Source organism: Calypte anna, chromosome 20, assembly GCF_003957555.1.
Source record: "Calypte anna isolate BGI_N300 chromosome 20, bCalAnn1_v1.p, whole genome shotgun sequence".
NCBI classification, from domain to species: domain Eukaryota; kingdom Metazoa; phylum Chordata; class Aves; order Apodiformes; family Trochilidae; genus Calypte; species Calypte anna.
Window position 1 is genome coordinate 3,520,038 of NC_044265.1, and position 14,690 is coordinate 3,534,727.

Consider the following 14,690-nt stretch of genomic DNA (forward strand, 5'->3'; position numbering starts at 1 on the left):
CAGACACAGAAAAAACGTGGCTCGCCTGGGAAGATTGTTCGCAGCGATCGGGTGCAAGCGCGGGCAGGCGCTGAGCCTGATTATGTTGATTGGATATTGTCTAATCTGATTTTGATTGTGTACAGCTCTGATTGTCATTTTGATACCTCTGCACAATGCTGTCGCTGTTTGGAAAGCTTTGGGATTTAAACAGGGCTTTTTGGGGTTTGGTTTTTTTGTGTGTTTTTTTTTTTTCCCCTCGATGGAGGAGAGCAGAGGCAGAAGTGTGCAGAGAGGGGGGAGCAGGGTGATGAGGCTCTCGTGCTCCTTACAAAACCTCCTCAAAGCTCTTCATTGAGCTACTCTGCAGCAACACAGGGAACTTGTAGATTTGAAGCGAGCTTTAGGAAACTTTGAGTGGGTTTTACATAATTTAGCTAAGTACAGCAAAGCCACTTGCTTATGTACCTGACAGCAAAATAAACCGGTTGGAGGGACAAGTTTGGTACACAATGATTTATTCAAATCCCTTTCTGTAAAGCATGGAGCAAAATCCTCTTAAATAACTGGGGAAGAATTGATGTACCTCGAGGAGCATAGCCCAACCATCGACAGAACTACAAGATGTATTAAATGGGATCTATCTGTCTGCTGTTGGGTGCATCCCCTCAGCCCCCTGCCTTCCCCGTATCATAAGCTGGCTGGAAAAACAGCCAGGCTAGAATTTCCCCCAGACAATAGCTGCTGGTACTGAGCTGCCTCAGCCCCTGCTCTGTCTTGGATTTCTTGCATCCTCATATTTCCCCGCAGCCAGTGGGAATCTCGGGTGAATGGAAAAGCTGGGGTGGGATGTGCACTATGGGCTTGTTGCTCCATCTCTTCTTGAAGCAGGAGGAGAGGAGGGCAGGAGTGCAGGGCAGTGGGGCTGGACAGGAGGGACCCCCTGCTCTGGCACCCCACAGGGACCCGGCTTTCCAGGCAGTACTGGAGCGATCCACAGATCACAGAACTCTGTGCTCCCCACTGAGTTCTTTATTCTGGTTAAATAGGGGGGCTTATTTCAGTGTTTTCTCCCTGCTGCAGGCTGGGGTGATGAAGAGCTGGGATCCGAGTGGGAGTTCTGGAGGGCAATGGATTAATAAAGCCTCTGGTCCTTAACTGGGTTTGCACACATCTGGGGTTTTGCTCTTAAATCGAGTATTCAGTCAAAATCTATCCATGAAACTAGGTGATCTGGGAAATTTAGCTTAAAATCCATGTGTATAATACTATGGCTAATCAGAATTTCATATGCTATACTAATATGTGAAACAGGAGATGTTTAGAATAATCCTTCTCTGCCAAAGGCTCGTTACATTCTGCTCTGATAATTAATAGTTTTGGATAGCTTCACACTTCCATTATGATCCAAAAATGGTTTTGTCTGAAGTGAAAACAATTGCACAGGTGCTATAACATATTCTTTCTCCATATAAAGTGGAATGTTCAGAAGTAAACAGGCCAGCAGAAAACCCAGGGAGGGCAAGGAGTAGCAGCATCTCTGCATGATCATGGACAGCTCGAGGGAGCATTGGCAGGGGGAAGGGAGAGGGCTTGTTCAAAGAAAATTTGGATAAGGATATAAGGAAGGACAAATCTTTGTGTGTGGTGGAGTCATGCAGGCTTTTGTTAAAGGATTTTAAGAAATGCAAGGGCTTTGTTTCCAAATCTCTCTCCCCTGTTGTAATTTCTGTGCTGGAGTTCATGAGGAATCAACAGGAATTTTGTTCCCAAGTGCTTGTTATTTCTGCTGAGCTAATTCACCTAAAACCTCTTGAAAATACAAACTTTAGATGCTGTAAGAGCTTCCCAGAGAGGGATTTGACTTAAACGTGCAGCAGCTGGTTGGGACACAACCATGCTTGTTCATGGCCATGGTTCTGGGAGCATCCCTTGCCTGGCTGCTCTCTGGCTGTGCAGGTTTCTGCTGGGCTTTTGATGAGCTAAAGCTGTGCCAGGGGGATGCAGTGTGGGAGAGGGAAGCTGTGTGGATGCTCCAGGTGGATCTGAGAGGTGTGAGGACCTCCCGTGGAGGAATGGTGCAGCTCTGCCAGACTGGCTACCCAGCTCCTACATAGTTACAACCTGCTGGTGTCCAGGGCTGGAGATGTCTTTTTCCTTAAATACAATTTCCACTGGAATATGGGGGTTTTTTTGTTTGTTTTTCACACAAATAATCTCCTTGCTGAGGCAACAAGGTAATGACTCATCACAAAATGCCTTTTTTCTCTTTTAGACATATAATGGTCAGAATGAGAATAACGAAGACTACGAGATCCCTCCCATAACACCTCCTAACCTCCCCGACCCTTCCCTCCTGCACTTGGTGGACCACGAAGCTGGATATCACTCCCTGTGTCACAGCCTCCCTCCAAACAGCCTGATCCCAGCATACCCCTACCAGAACATGGACCTGCCAGCCATCATGGTCTCCAACATGCTGAGTCAGGATGGGCATCTTCTTTCCAGCCAGCTACCCACGGTCAGTGGATTTCTCCTTTTAACTACCTTTGGTTAAAGCTGCTTGGTGTGTTGGATTATAAGTTAAAGATGAATATGGAAGGATGTTAAAGATGAGATAAGAAGGCTCTGGGGAAATCTTAGAGCACCTTCCAGTACCTGAAGGAGCTACAGGAAAGCTGGGGAGGGACTTTTTACAAGGGAATGGAATGATGGGACAAGGGAGAATGGTTTTAAACTGAAAGAGGGAAGATTGAGATTGAATACTTGAAAGAAATTCTTCGCTGTGAGGGTGCTGAGCCCCTGGCCCAGGTGTCCCAGAGAAGCTGTGGCTGCCCCATCCCTGGCAGTGTTCCAGCCCAGGTTGGATGGGGCTTGGAGCAACCTGGGCTGGTGGGAGGTGTCCCTGACCATGGCAGGGATTGGGACTGGATGTTTTCTAAGGTCCCTTCCAACTCAAAGCAGTCTGTTTGCTCTGGGGGTTGGGACTTAGTCTGTTTGCTCCTGGTGGCTCAGCTGCCCACTGAGGTTGGGCTGTGGTGGCAGATGCTGCATTCACCATGCTTGTGGTGGTGATTTTCTGTTTCCAGTTTGGTGGCTTCCTGAGACTTATTAGCTGCTCAGGAGGTTGTTTCCCTCTGGGTGTGTAATGTCCTCACTTATCTGAACAAAGCATATGTGTTCCAAACCCGTGCTGAAGGTAACCAACCAAAGCCTGTGCCTCCACCCTGCCTCCTTTCTCCTGCTGGGAAAAGCCCCCAGCCCATTACCCAGTGTCCTGCTGCCAGGCTGGCCCTGGTGGCACCAGCAGGAGCAGTGCTGATGCTCCCTGGAGGGAAACTGTCCTATTGATTTCAGAGGGAACCAGATCCCTGTCACACTTGCAAACTCAAGTTTCTTCTTGGCTTGCACGCCGTGGCAAGGGGATACCTGATGGAGTTTCAAATGACTCCTATGTTGGGATAAATAAAGCAGGGATAATGAAGTAAAGTGCAGCTCTGGGAAGAAATTTCAGGGCTAATTAGACCTTAGGACTCTTCTGTATCATCAGCACTTGGAAGAGGAAAGACTTGATTTTGACAGGAATATTGAACGAATATCCTTGCTGTTTAATAATATTTTCCTCTCTAGTAGATTCAGCCCCACATTATTAGTTTTCTCCATCATTTCTCTCTAAGATCAGTTGATTTTTCATGGATGCCTTGGAAGGCATCGATATCAAACAGAGTTAATTGTACTTAAGCAGCAGGCCTGGAGTCCCTGGCTGGATAACATTTGGTGTTGATTGCTTGAATAGATAGCAGTCTGAAGGGCAGTGATATTTAAATATTTAAATGGGATATTATCTCTTAGTCTAGGAAAATCCCATGGCTTTACAAAGCCTTGATAAATCTCCAAGTTTCATTGTTAGTGTGTTTAAGAAAAATATCATGTTCTGTCCATCAGTATCGAACACAAGCATATTTCTGTGGAATTAAGTATTACTTAGGCCTCTGTGTTAGCTTTTGGGTTCTTAGGTGATTAAAACATTCATTTCTGAGACAAAAAACGTCAATTTCAGATGAAATACTTCCCCTGGTTTAATTTAAAGCACAGCTCCTTTGCCTGACCCCTATTTTCATAACACGATCATTTTATTCTGTGTTGATTGTCTCATTTTTGAGAGTTGATATTGCACTTATAAATCACTTTCTAAAATACCTAAAGAAACAAGAATAGTGGGATTTATTAAGCAGCTTCTGTATGTCTGAAGTAATTTATTTTGGAGTAGTCCTTGGGAAATGTTCTCTTTCTTACTTTATGGTACTGTTTTACAAATGCAGCATCGTGACAATAAATCAGGACCGAGCACAGAAAATAAGAAAGGTGCTTAGTGGGCTGTAAACATAGAATAGAGAGATTTAGATTTGTTTGCCCCTAACGATGAAAATAAAAAATCCAGTGAACCCTGAATTTTTCAGCCAATAGTGAATTGAAACTGTTTGATTTGGAGTGGAAGCCCTTGGAGCTGTCATACATCTTCAGAGGTCCCAGCAACAAGAGGAATAGATCTCAGGGAGTGAACTCTTTTATGTCAAAGTTAAATCCTGCCTTACCCTCTTGTCAACGCCTTATTTCCGTGCCATCAGACTTCTCCTACTGAAAGGCAACACCCTCTGGCCCCTTTTTTTTGGGGGGGAGGACGTGCTGGTATCAAGTCTCTCATTTCTGCAGCACCATCTCATGCCGGCAGCATTGAGCCTGTACCTCCCATTTAGCTGCTGTTGGCAGCGGTGGGAGCAACATGTGCACATGAGAGGACCATAAAATCCCCATGACAGAGCAAATTGCATAAATCCCATAGTTACAGCTCCATCAGGCTGCAGCCCCCTTGGTGAAGTCCCCCTGAACCCAGCTGTGCTCGGGCATCACTGCAGTGCAGCGCAGGGCTCGCCCCAGGCACAGCTCAGCTGGAAAATCCCCTTCCTGTGGGTAGGGGTTGGCAGATGGGAAGTATCTGGATCAAGAAAGGGGCTTGTTTGCTAACACTTCCCCAAAATAAATAGAGGGTTGTGGGAAGCCAGTCTTGCCCATAGACTATGGGGGAGGAATGCAGGGGTTTGGTCTTTGGTCCAGGTGCAGATCTGGAGCCTTGCTCCTTACTGGTGCTCTTTGCTCTGATTCACAAGGGGAGGTTTTTTGCATATGCAGCTATTTCCTGCCTTGGTGCCATGGATTTTGGTTTGAATACAGTGACAGATGACAGCTAAGTCAAGGTAAAATGTTTACGTGTTGGTTAGACCTCTCCTCTGGAAAGAGTCTTGGGATTTTTTTTAAGGCATCCTTGTGCAAAAAATCATGAGCTGCTGCAAATAACATGAGCCAGGACTTACAGAGCCACAGGATCAGTGTTTTCCTTGACAGTTCAGAAGTGAGTAAGAAAAATGTCAGTAGGGGTTGTGTCTCTCTTGTCCTAGGATGTCCCAACATTATCTTTAGATCAAATCAAACCTCCAGGCATCTCTTCAAGGTTGGAGGCTGCTCCTGGTATCCAGATGAATGCCAAGTCAGAGCAGGTTTAAATCAGCACAGGAATTCCCATGGCAGGATGAGCTGGAGGGTGGAGGTGGATTTGCTCTGTTCCAGATCCTGCTCTTGCCTTCAGCCCATTCCTGGGGTGTCAGGAGCTGGAGCCCTCATTTGACCAGGGGAGCTGTGCCCTGATGGGCCAAAAGCAAAGCCATTGTCACCTCTGCCTGTCCTTGTCCCTTCAGCATCATCACTCAGAGCACTCTTCACACCAAGAGCCTCTGCAGGGCCAGGGCACACTTCACTCTGCCCCATGGACCAGCTCAACATTTCCACCATTGCTGTTTCTACTACTTAATTATTATTATTATTGTTGTTGTTGTTGTTGTTATTTTCTATCAGGTTTTAGGGATCAAGGGAATTTTCAGCCACTGAAGGTAGAATGCAGGGAACTGCAGAGGAGAGAAGCAGGGATGAGTGGGCAAGAGGAGTCAAAGAGCTGGCAGAAGATGTGATGGCTCATTTGGGGAAGGCAGATTATTTTTGTGTGACAAGAAACAAACAGGAAATTTTAGATACAGTGGTTTTTTAGTTTTTTCCTACAGTCCTTTCCTTTGCTACGGAAGAAGAGGAGGGAAAGAGAGGAGTGGCAGGAGGGAAAGCAAACAGGAGAGATGTGATTGTCATTGGGAAGTGAGAATATTTAGGAAAGAATACTCAAAGAGGAGGAAAAAAGATGTTTTCCTTGGAAAAAGAATTATTTTTGCCTGCTGTAACCATCCTAGCAGTGTGGACAAGCAGGTGCTGAGCACTCCATGGATCTGTAGGGATACCTGCTGGACTGGGGCCACCTGAAGGTTGGGGGACCACGGGGACAAGCAGAGGAGCGGGCAGAGGGAGTCCAGGCACTGGTGGCTGTCACCAGTGAGATTGGGTGCCCACTGGGGTAAGAAGCTGCTGTGAATAAATAAGATTTCAGGAGGCATTTGGCAGAATATATTTGACAGAAGCAAAGGACTATCAAGAATCCCCCCTGAAAACATATTTCCATCCATAGAGGCCAGCAACTGGGCTTGCCAGGGGCGTCCCTGCTCTTTGGTGGGATGTGCTCAGTCCTTGGTGCTGCACTGGGAGCCACTGGTCAGGGGACAACACTGCTAGAGCCCACCACCACCTCTTGGAAACCCTGAGCAGGTTGAGCATGTGGCAGCTGTGAAGAGCAAGCATTGGGTTTGTAGCAGGTACAGAGGGGGTTTGCTTGGTGAGAATGGCAATTTGACTGCATCTTCCTGGTGCTTCTCATGGTGAGAGATCTTTGGAACTATTTTAATAATAATAATAGTAATAATAATAATAATAATAATAAACTAATACTTCCTCATGCCCAGGACAAGGACTTTTTTCTGCTCACTGCAAGATGGAGCATCAGCTGGAGAGAAAAAAGGCTGCAGCCACAGCTTGGGAGTTTTTTGTTTCAGTTTGTTGAGTGAAAAATTAGATTGTTGAAGATCAGTTGAAAAATATTAGAAGTCTCCAATGACAAAAAGTACATTCATGGTGTAAAAATGTCACATTTCCAATTACCTGTGGGACCAGTTTACATAGAGAGGAGAGAGTAATGGGGTGAATGGGGGAGTGGGAGCACCAAGAAAATCCTCAACGAGTTGGTTGGTTGCCTTTGCAATCTGAAGAGCTGTTTCCCAGCACTGTGAGGCTTTTCTGTGGGACAGAAGGGAAAAGAGCAAAACAACTCAGCAGTACCCTACCTGCCTGTCCCCCATGGGAGAAATGGAAAGTTAAAGTAGCCTTTTCCCAAAACTGGGGTGGGATGGGCATGGGGCTCCACTGAGAAGCATCCATCCTCTCTGGTGTCCTCCAGAGGACCTCAAGCAAAGCCTCCCTACAGGCTTCTACTGGTCTCTGCAGGTCTCTCCCTAACTCCCATCCTTCCCCAAACCATCTCAAAGACAGGAGGTGGAGGTGTTTGGGATGGCAGCAGTTTTCTTTGGCTGCCCTGGGGTGCAGGAGTTCAGGGTGCTCAGTGACAGGCAGCGTGGTGACATGTGGCTGTGCAGAGCTGGTGAACAGTTTTATAGGAGAGGGTATAAAAAGAAACCAGAGATAGGTTGACACAAAAGCCAGGTAGGAATGCCAGTCTTTTACCTAAGTCATTGGAAACACACGATCCCAGTGGGCAATAAGACTTCTGAGGTGCTGGTAAATACTTCCAGCACTTTATAGCTCAGTAATTTTAAATCACTGCCTGATTTCACCTGATTTCAGGTAACCTGTATCCCAGTGCCATGTCTGTGCAGCCATGCCCTTTAGAGCAGGTTCAGGCTTGTCAGAAGAGCTGTAATAAAGAAAGGACCAAGCAGGAGCCATGGCCAGGCAGTGCTGCCCAGCTCCATGCCCAGCCTGGCACCAGGAGCAAAACCTCCACCGAGTCTCCTTGGGGTTCAGGCCCAGCTGAATTTGCCCTGGCAATTTTGTGTTGTGTGCATTCAGTTCTGACTAATTTGTCTTTCTGCTTCTTAATAGTTTAGTATTTAAAAACAAAACTCCTGAACATGTGAGCCCTTGGTGGGAAATAGTAATAATGCAGCCTTACATGAAGGCTCCTTTGTATTAAACACAGCCCTGTTTGCAATTCCCTGCTAGTGTTTTTCTCAGAGGCAATAAATGAAAGAAATATGTCTTTTTAAATTTTATAAAACTCAGAAAAATGGTTTTAAACAGCTTTTCTTCACCTCCTATAATTATTTATTTTCAAACAGTCCTTCAGGGTAATGTTCCGTTTTCTTATTTCACACTCCTTTTTCTCATAAATGAACCATCACTTCAATAAATCATTATGAAAACAGAGACTAACACAAACCCTGAAAGGTTGAAAGATTTATGTAACACATTTATGTTTTCCATTTTCTCATTCTGGTACTCCACTGCTAAAGCTAAGCTAATAAAAGCTGCTATTAATATTTCTTGTTGCCTAGCAACCGCAGAGAGGGAGTAATAGCTTTAGCTAGAAAAATAGATGACCGATAAGGAAAAATTCAATTCTTTTATTATCTCAAGGGAAAATGGGCTTTTACTGGAACATTATGATGTACGAGTGTGAAGTTGAATACAAAGGATATTTTTTCAGTTGTTTTTCTATTTTTAATGAACGTTTTTTTACCTTCACAAACTTGTTTAAGGCGTTTGCCCCACCCACTTGTGAGCTTAATTTAGCAACACCCACACATGCTCCTGGCTTTAAGTATCTGTTGGCATTTTCATTTGAAAGCCCCCTTCCCTCCACACGTCCCCCTGGGCTTCATCCCTTGGTCATAAAATATTACTCCAGGTTGGAACCTGGGAGACAAGATTCCCAATCAAAGAGTGAATTGTTCATGTGTGTGTTTAAAAACCAGGCTTTCTCAGAGGAAGGGCAGGGGTTGCTGGGTACTTTCTGAAGTTTCAAACATCGTGGCTGAGCTCTCATTTGTTGGGAGAGCAGGAATCCTGCTGCTGTTCCCACATTGAAGTGATGCTGGAGATGCAGGTGCAGAGCTGGTCCTGCAGGCAGGAGTGCTGTTACCTATGGGAATAGGGGGCTTCTCCTTCTGGGGGAGTTCTTCCTCAGCTTCCCAAGCACCCTGGACACCAGCTCTCTGCAGAACAGCAGCCCAGCTTTTTGCAGAGCTGATGAGATGCTTCTGAGTGGTCCCTGCCAAGAAAAAATGGGGTGATGGGAGTCACCATCAGGTCCCAACACAGCAAGTGCTCCGACAGCAGTAGAATGTAGGAGGCCTGGGCCGTGTGTGAGAGGAGGGAACGTGGGGATGTGGAATGGGGTAGGTCCTTGCGTTCTCCCATGGGTGTCCCATTTCTGAGATACAAAAGAGTCATGAAACCCTCTGCAACCACATGAACTGGTGTGGTAGTTGGGAGGCAAAGCAGATATGGGTTTTGCTTGGTGGTTCAATATTTACCCCCCCAAACAAGGGAAAGGAAGAAGGCAAGGTGTCACTTTGGCTTGCAGGATCTGAAAGAGGGTGACCTTAATCTCTTGCATAGAAATCTGCCTTTTCCCATGAAACCCCCTCACAGCTACCTCCCCACAGGACAAGTACCCCTCAGCAACTCATCTGGGGATGCTGCCAGGACTGGGGTGACACCCCAACTATCACCCAGAGTAGCTTCCCCAGTTGCAGATGCAGCTCCAGTTTACCTTTTGCACTGGTCCATCCCTTCTGTCCTGTTTCCCTTTGCTGTATCTGCATTGAAGTGGGCTCTGAGACCTGCAGTGAACAAAGTGCTTGGTCTTTCCTGGGAGGTAGCAAAGATCTTCCTGAGCCAGTGCTGGATTCTTGCCTGGGGGAGAATTTGCCTGGATGTGACAAATTCTACCTGGCACCTCTCAGAGGGTGTAACTTGGGATTGCTGCTTCCTCGGAGAGGTCTCACAGTAGAATATACAAATATTTACATGTACATGTATATTGAGAGTACCTGGGCCAGAGCCACAGGTGTTGGACATGGTGCAAAACCTACAGGGAGCAGATACCTTTGAGAACTTACTATCTACAGAAGCAAGACGGAAAAATAATATCCATGTGCAAAGGAGCAGCCAGAGGTGCACAGGAGAGCTGCAGCCTGTGGCACACAGAGCTCTTGCACCCATGTGCCATGCTCATCACATCACTGTTCTAGATTTCTTCCCCATCCCTCCTTCTTGGTGCTGCAGCCACTGCCACACACTCTCATCCACCCTTTCCTTTCTGTCCCTTAACAAGGAGATGTAGGAAGGCATTGAAAGGTCCTCGTTCCTCCCTGGAAGAGTCCTGCAGAGCTGGAGCTAGTGCCTGTGTGTCAGCCTGTGTAGAAGTCTCCCTCTTGTCTGTGTCTCTTTTGCTCCTGTGCTGCAAACTGGGGTCCCTGTCCCCCAGTACTCATCACTTGGCCTGAAGGCCTCAGGTCCCATCCCAAGGCAGTGGAACTGCTGCTGCCCATGGAGCAGCATCTCTGTGCCATGGGGTGATCTGCTCATGCTGCACCTTTTAACTATTCCTTAGAAATTCATCCTCCTGATCTTCCTTTTCCTCTCCTGCAGCTGGTCACTATCTGTCCAACTTACCAGTGGCTCTAGGGCACCACTAGTTAAAGAGTCACCTTATCAGCTTTAAAATAACCAGTTATTTTTATATGCAGTAACCACAGGGAGGGAGCCTGGGTTGTCCCCAGGCCACGTGTGGAGTGAGACTGTCCCTCTGTGTGCATGGGCTGTGCCTGCCACACCATTAAGAGCCTGCAAACTGATTGGGTTTGCCTGTTGGAGCAATTTAAACCCTGCCCATTGCATTCAAGTTTGCACTGAAGCAAACTTCTTTGAAGCCACAATCAGCACTGTAAGCCCCCAGTTTGTGTAACACCCCTGAAGAGGCTCAATGCCTCCTGTATTAGTGGGGTGATTAAAATACTGATTCCACCCTGTTGACCATTTGCCAGCTTCTTTGCATAGTAAACTTAATCACTCCAAAGCCTGCTCACAAGACCCAGTGCAATCTTGGTGCCAACTTGGTCCAACATAAACCTGGCGTTTGCTAAAGCACAGCCTCAATATTACTTTGTGTAATGGTGCTGCACTCCATCTCTGGGATCATGTTATGAAAATTATCTTTTAATGTACAATTTGTATTGCAGAGAAATGTCACTTACTTTGCAGAATGTCTCGCCAACATAAAACCTAAGATTTATTCCTGTCAATTTTTTTTTTTGTCTCCTATGCGATGTTGATAATAAGAAATCTACTTCATGTGCGTGTTGCTCGTGTCAGTTTTGAGATTTGGTGTTTTATAAAAGGCAGTAGTATAAATAAAACATTATAGAAATTAAAAATATAGTGGAAAATAAAATCAGTGAGTTAGCAGATAAGATGAATACAGTGTGAAGGAGCTTTTCAGAACAGTATCAAGTAACTGGAGTAAATGTGGTTAAGATATGGGATAGATCTTTTTTATGAACTGATTCTGATCTTAAAATGTGTTTGTCTCTGGTATGCAGACAGGCTGCCTGTCACTTAGCCAGGGGTTTAACCCTTTAGATTTTGGTGGTGTGCTCCTGCAGGGGGACTTTTTTCCTCCTCCTTAGCTAGCAGCCCCATTTCAACACTTTTTCTGGGTGACTTTCAAAATGCACTGTGCCAGCCTTAAAAAAAATCCAACATATGAGAATATGAAACCTCCATATTCCAAAATATGAAGCAGGAGCAAAACGAAGCTGAGCTTTCATTGCCACCTCTCTGGAGAGACAGGAATGGTCTAAGGTGGGGAAGGTGGCTTTGCCAAGGAGCCCAAGCTCCCTCCATCCCACTGGGTGCTCGTGCTGTCTATTCCCCAGTTTCCTATCCTTTCTGTCCCGTGCTCTGTTCTTTTTTTTCTGGGTTTTTCCATGATTTTCTGGATGTTTCCATGGGAATGAGGAGGAGCTGTGCTGGGGGTGAGTCTGCTGTGTTGAAGAACTTCCCAAAGGCAAGTGAAGGGTTTTCATTTGCATCAGAACCTCTGCTGCACTCTCAAGTCCTCACTCTCTGCCATGTGTTTGCACCCCACACCACCAGGCACCATAAAGGCTTGTCTGAACTGTGTGATACAGCTGCAAAAAGAACCATTTTTGCCACTTTTAACAAGCAGCAAGTTGGATGCAAGGAAAAAACTGTGCTGTCAGTTATCCCACCAAATTAACACGTCTGGCAACTCTCAGCCATCCATCTTGCATATTTGGATCAATGTTGCAGCCCATCCTTAATTGCCCTTATCCCTTAGATCCATCATCCTTATCTTGTAGCTGTTGCTTGCTTCCTCTTTGCATGTTACCCAGTTGCTTCAACCTGCTTCAGCAATTACTCATCACCTGAGGTCTTCTTTGCTGACAAGGAGGCTCCTTGTGATGCTGAGGCTTGTTCCCAAGCAGCACGTGTGCTACATTCCATGGTTTTGTTCGGGTTGTTTTTCCAGAAGTTTCACACTCTAATGGCCTCGGGGTGGCTGGTTTGGGAGGCAGTCAGTGCCATCCACTTGCACACAGCCAGGGCAGGAGAGCACAAAAAAGGATGGAAAATTTCATGGCTTTTTGTTTCAGCTCTAGAGGTTATGATGACTGTTCACTGGTGTAGGTGTGTGTTGAGTAAGACTTTTTTATTATTTAAATGGGAGCTGGGTTTAGAGGCAAATAACAGAAAGTGCTTACAATAAAAATAATGGGCTGTAACAGGTTTTGTTGTATGAGGAGATCAAAGAGCTCCATCAGCCACTTGGCTGATGGCTCAGAGTAAAGGGAGAAATGGTTTCTAATTCATAAGTAAGATTTTCTCAGCTGGTAAATAGAATTGGCAATCCCAGCCTTTTCAGAGGAGTTCTTTCCTGCCAGTGGGCTTGGTGGGGTTTGCTGGCAGTGGGAATGATGATGGAGAGCAAGGGAGAACACAAATATGGATCTTGTGTCTGATTTCCCTTTCTTCAGCAGCTCCCCAAGTTCTCTACCTGCATTTTACCTGGGGAGGCTCAGCTGCCAAATTCAGACCCAGCAGGAGCCCAGAAGTGTTGAGCCCCTGAAGCACACCCTGAAAAGCACAGCTCAGGGCAGCCTCTCTTCTGCCTTAGTAGTAGAGAGTGAAAGACTTTACAGAAACACAGAATCCTTCTGATTGGAAAAGACCTTTAATATCATCAAGTCCCACCATTAGCCCAACTCTGCTGAGTCCAGAGCTTAAACCATGTCCCTCAGCACCAAATCTAGACATCTGTTAAAACCCTGCAGGGATGGTGATCAACCACCTCCCTGGGCAGCCTGTGCCAGTGTTTGACAACTCTTCCAGGGAAGAAGTTTCTAAACCTCCTCTGGTGCAAATGTGGCTGTTTCCTCTCACTTGCTACCTGGGAGAAGAGACTGAAACCCCTGGCTCCAACCTCCAGAGATCCAGAAGGTCTCCCCTCAGCCCCTCCTGGTCAGACTTGTGCTCCAGACCCTTCCCCAGCTCCACTGCCCTTCTCTGAACACATCCCAGCCTCTCAATGTCTTTCTTGTTGTGAGGGACCCAGAACTGACCCCAGGATTCCAGCTTTGAATACCTCCATAGCCCAGAAAAATCAAAGTTTCCATTTAAAAGAAGAATGCTGCTTCAGGTCTGCCCTGGGAGGTGGGGTGGGATGCAATGTCACGAGGAATTACACTGATTGCTACAGATGGAGCTTGCCACGGAGAGAGAAAAATGTTTCTGATTCTGACACATGGCAGAGAGCCAGTTGGTAATGTTAAATGTCCGAGTGTTTCACTTGGGTCCTACCTGGTGGCTGCCTCCTAGATTTGTCTCCCAGCTCTGCAGAATCCTGTTAGGAACCTTCCCTTTACACCACAGCCATGGTTTGGTCTCTCCAAACACCCGTGCTCAGTATGTTACTGCAATTCTTCTCCATCTGTAGAAATTGCCAGTGTCAGACCTCCCACTTCTCTCTCTTGTGGTTGAGCATTTCTCATTATGGATTGGGATCATGGAATTACAGAAAGTTAGGAGTTGGACAGGACCTTGAGAGATGGAGTCCAACCCCCCTGCCAGAGCAGATCACCTATAGCAGATCACACAGGATCACATCCAGATGGGGTTTGAAGGTCTCCAGGGAAGCAGGCTCCACAACTTCTCTGGGCTGTGAGATGTCCTGTCCCCTGCAGCAGGCACTTGTTAAACACCATGGTCCTTGTTGAAGATCCTGAAGAAGAAGATCTGGAGAACTCGTGTTGTGGCTTCTCCCAGGAAAAGAAAGACAAAGAGCTTCTGGAAAGAGTCCATCTGTGAGGATCATGAGAGTACTGGAGCATCTCTCTTATGAGAAGAGGCTGAGGGACCTGGGGCTCTTGAGCCAGGAAAGGACTTAGAGGGAGTCTTAGCATTGCTTATTGATACCTACAGGGTGGGTGTCAGGAGGATGTGGCCAGGCTCTTCTCAGTGGTATTCAGCAACAGGATGAGGGTCAATGGGCACAAACTGGAACAGAGGAGGTTCCACCTGAACATGAGGAAAAACTGGTTTACTTGAAGGATTACAGAGCTTTCATAGGCTGCCCAAGGAGGCTTTGGAGTCTGCATCTCTGGAGACGTACAGAACCTGCCTGGATGCCTTCCTCTGCAAACTATTCTAGGGGAACCTACTTTAGCAAGGGATTGGAT

The 14,690-nt window shown here is 46.4% G+C and overlaps 1 protein-coding gene across 1 annotated transcript in view; it reads left to right on the plus strand.

Moving 5' to 3' along the window:
• The window catches only part of TOX2 (TOX high mobility group box family member 2), a 138,245-nt gene that overhangs the window by 78,352 nt on the left and 45,203 nt on the right, over positions 1–14,690 (plus strand). Inside the window, exon 3 of the mRNA XM_030463094.1 lies at positions 2,255–2,500. Within this exon, the coding sequence (XP_030318954.1) occupies positions 2,255–2,500 (246 nt within the window). The remainder of the gene's footprint in view (positions 1–2,254; positions 2,501–14,690) is intronic.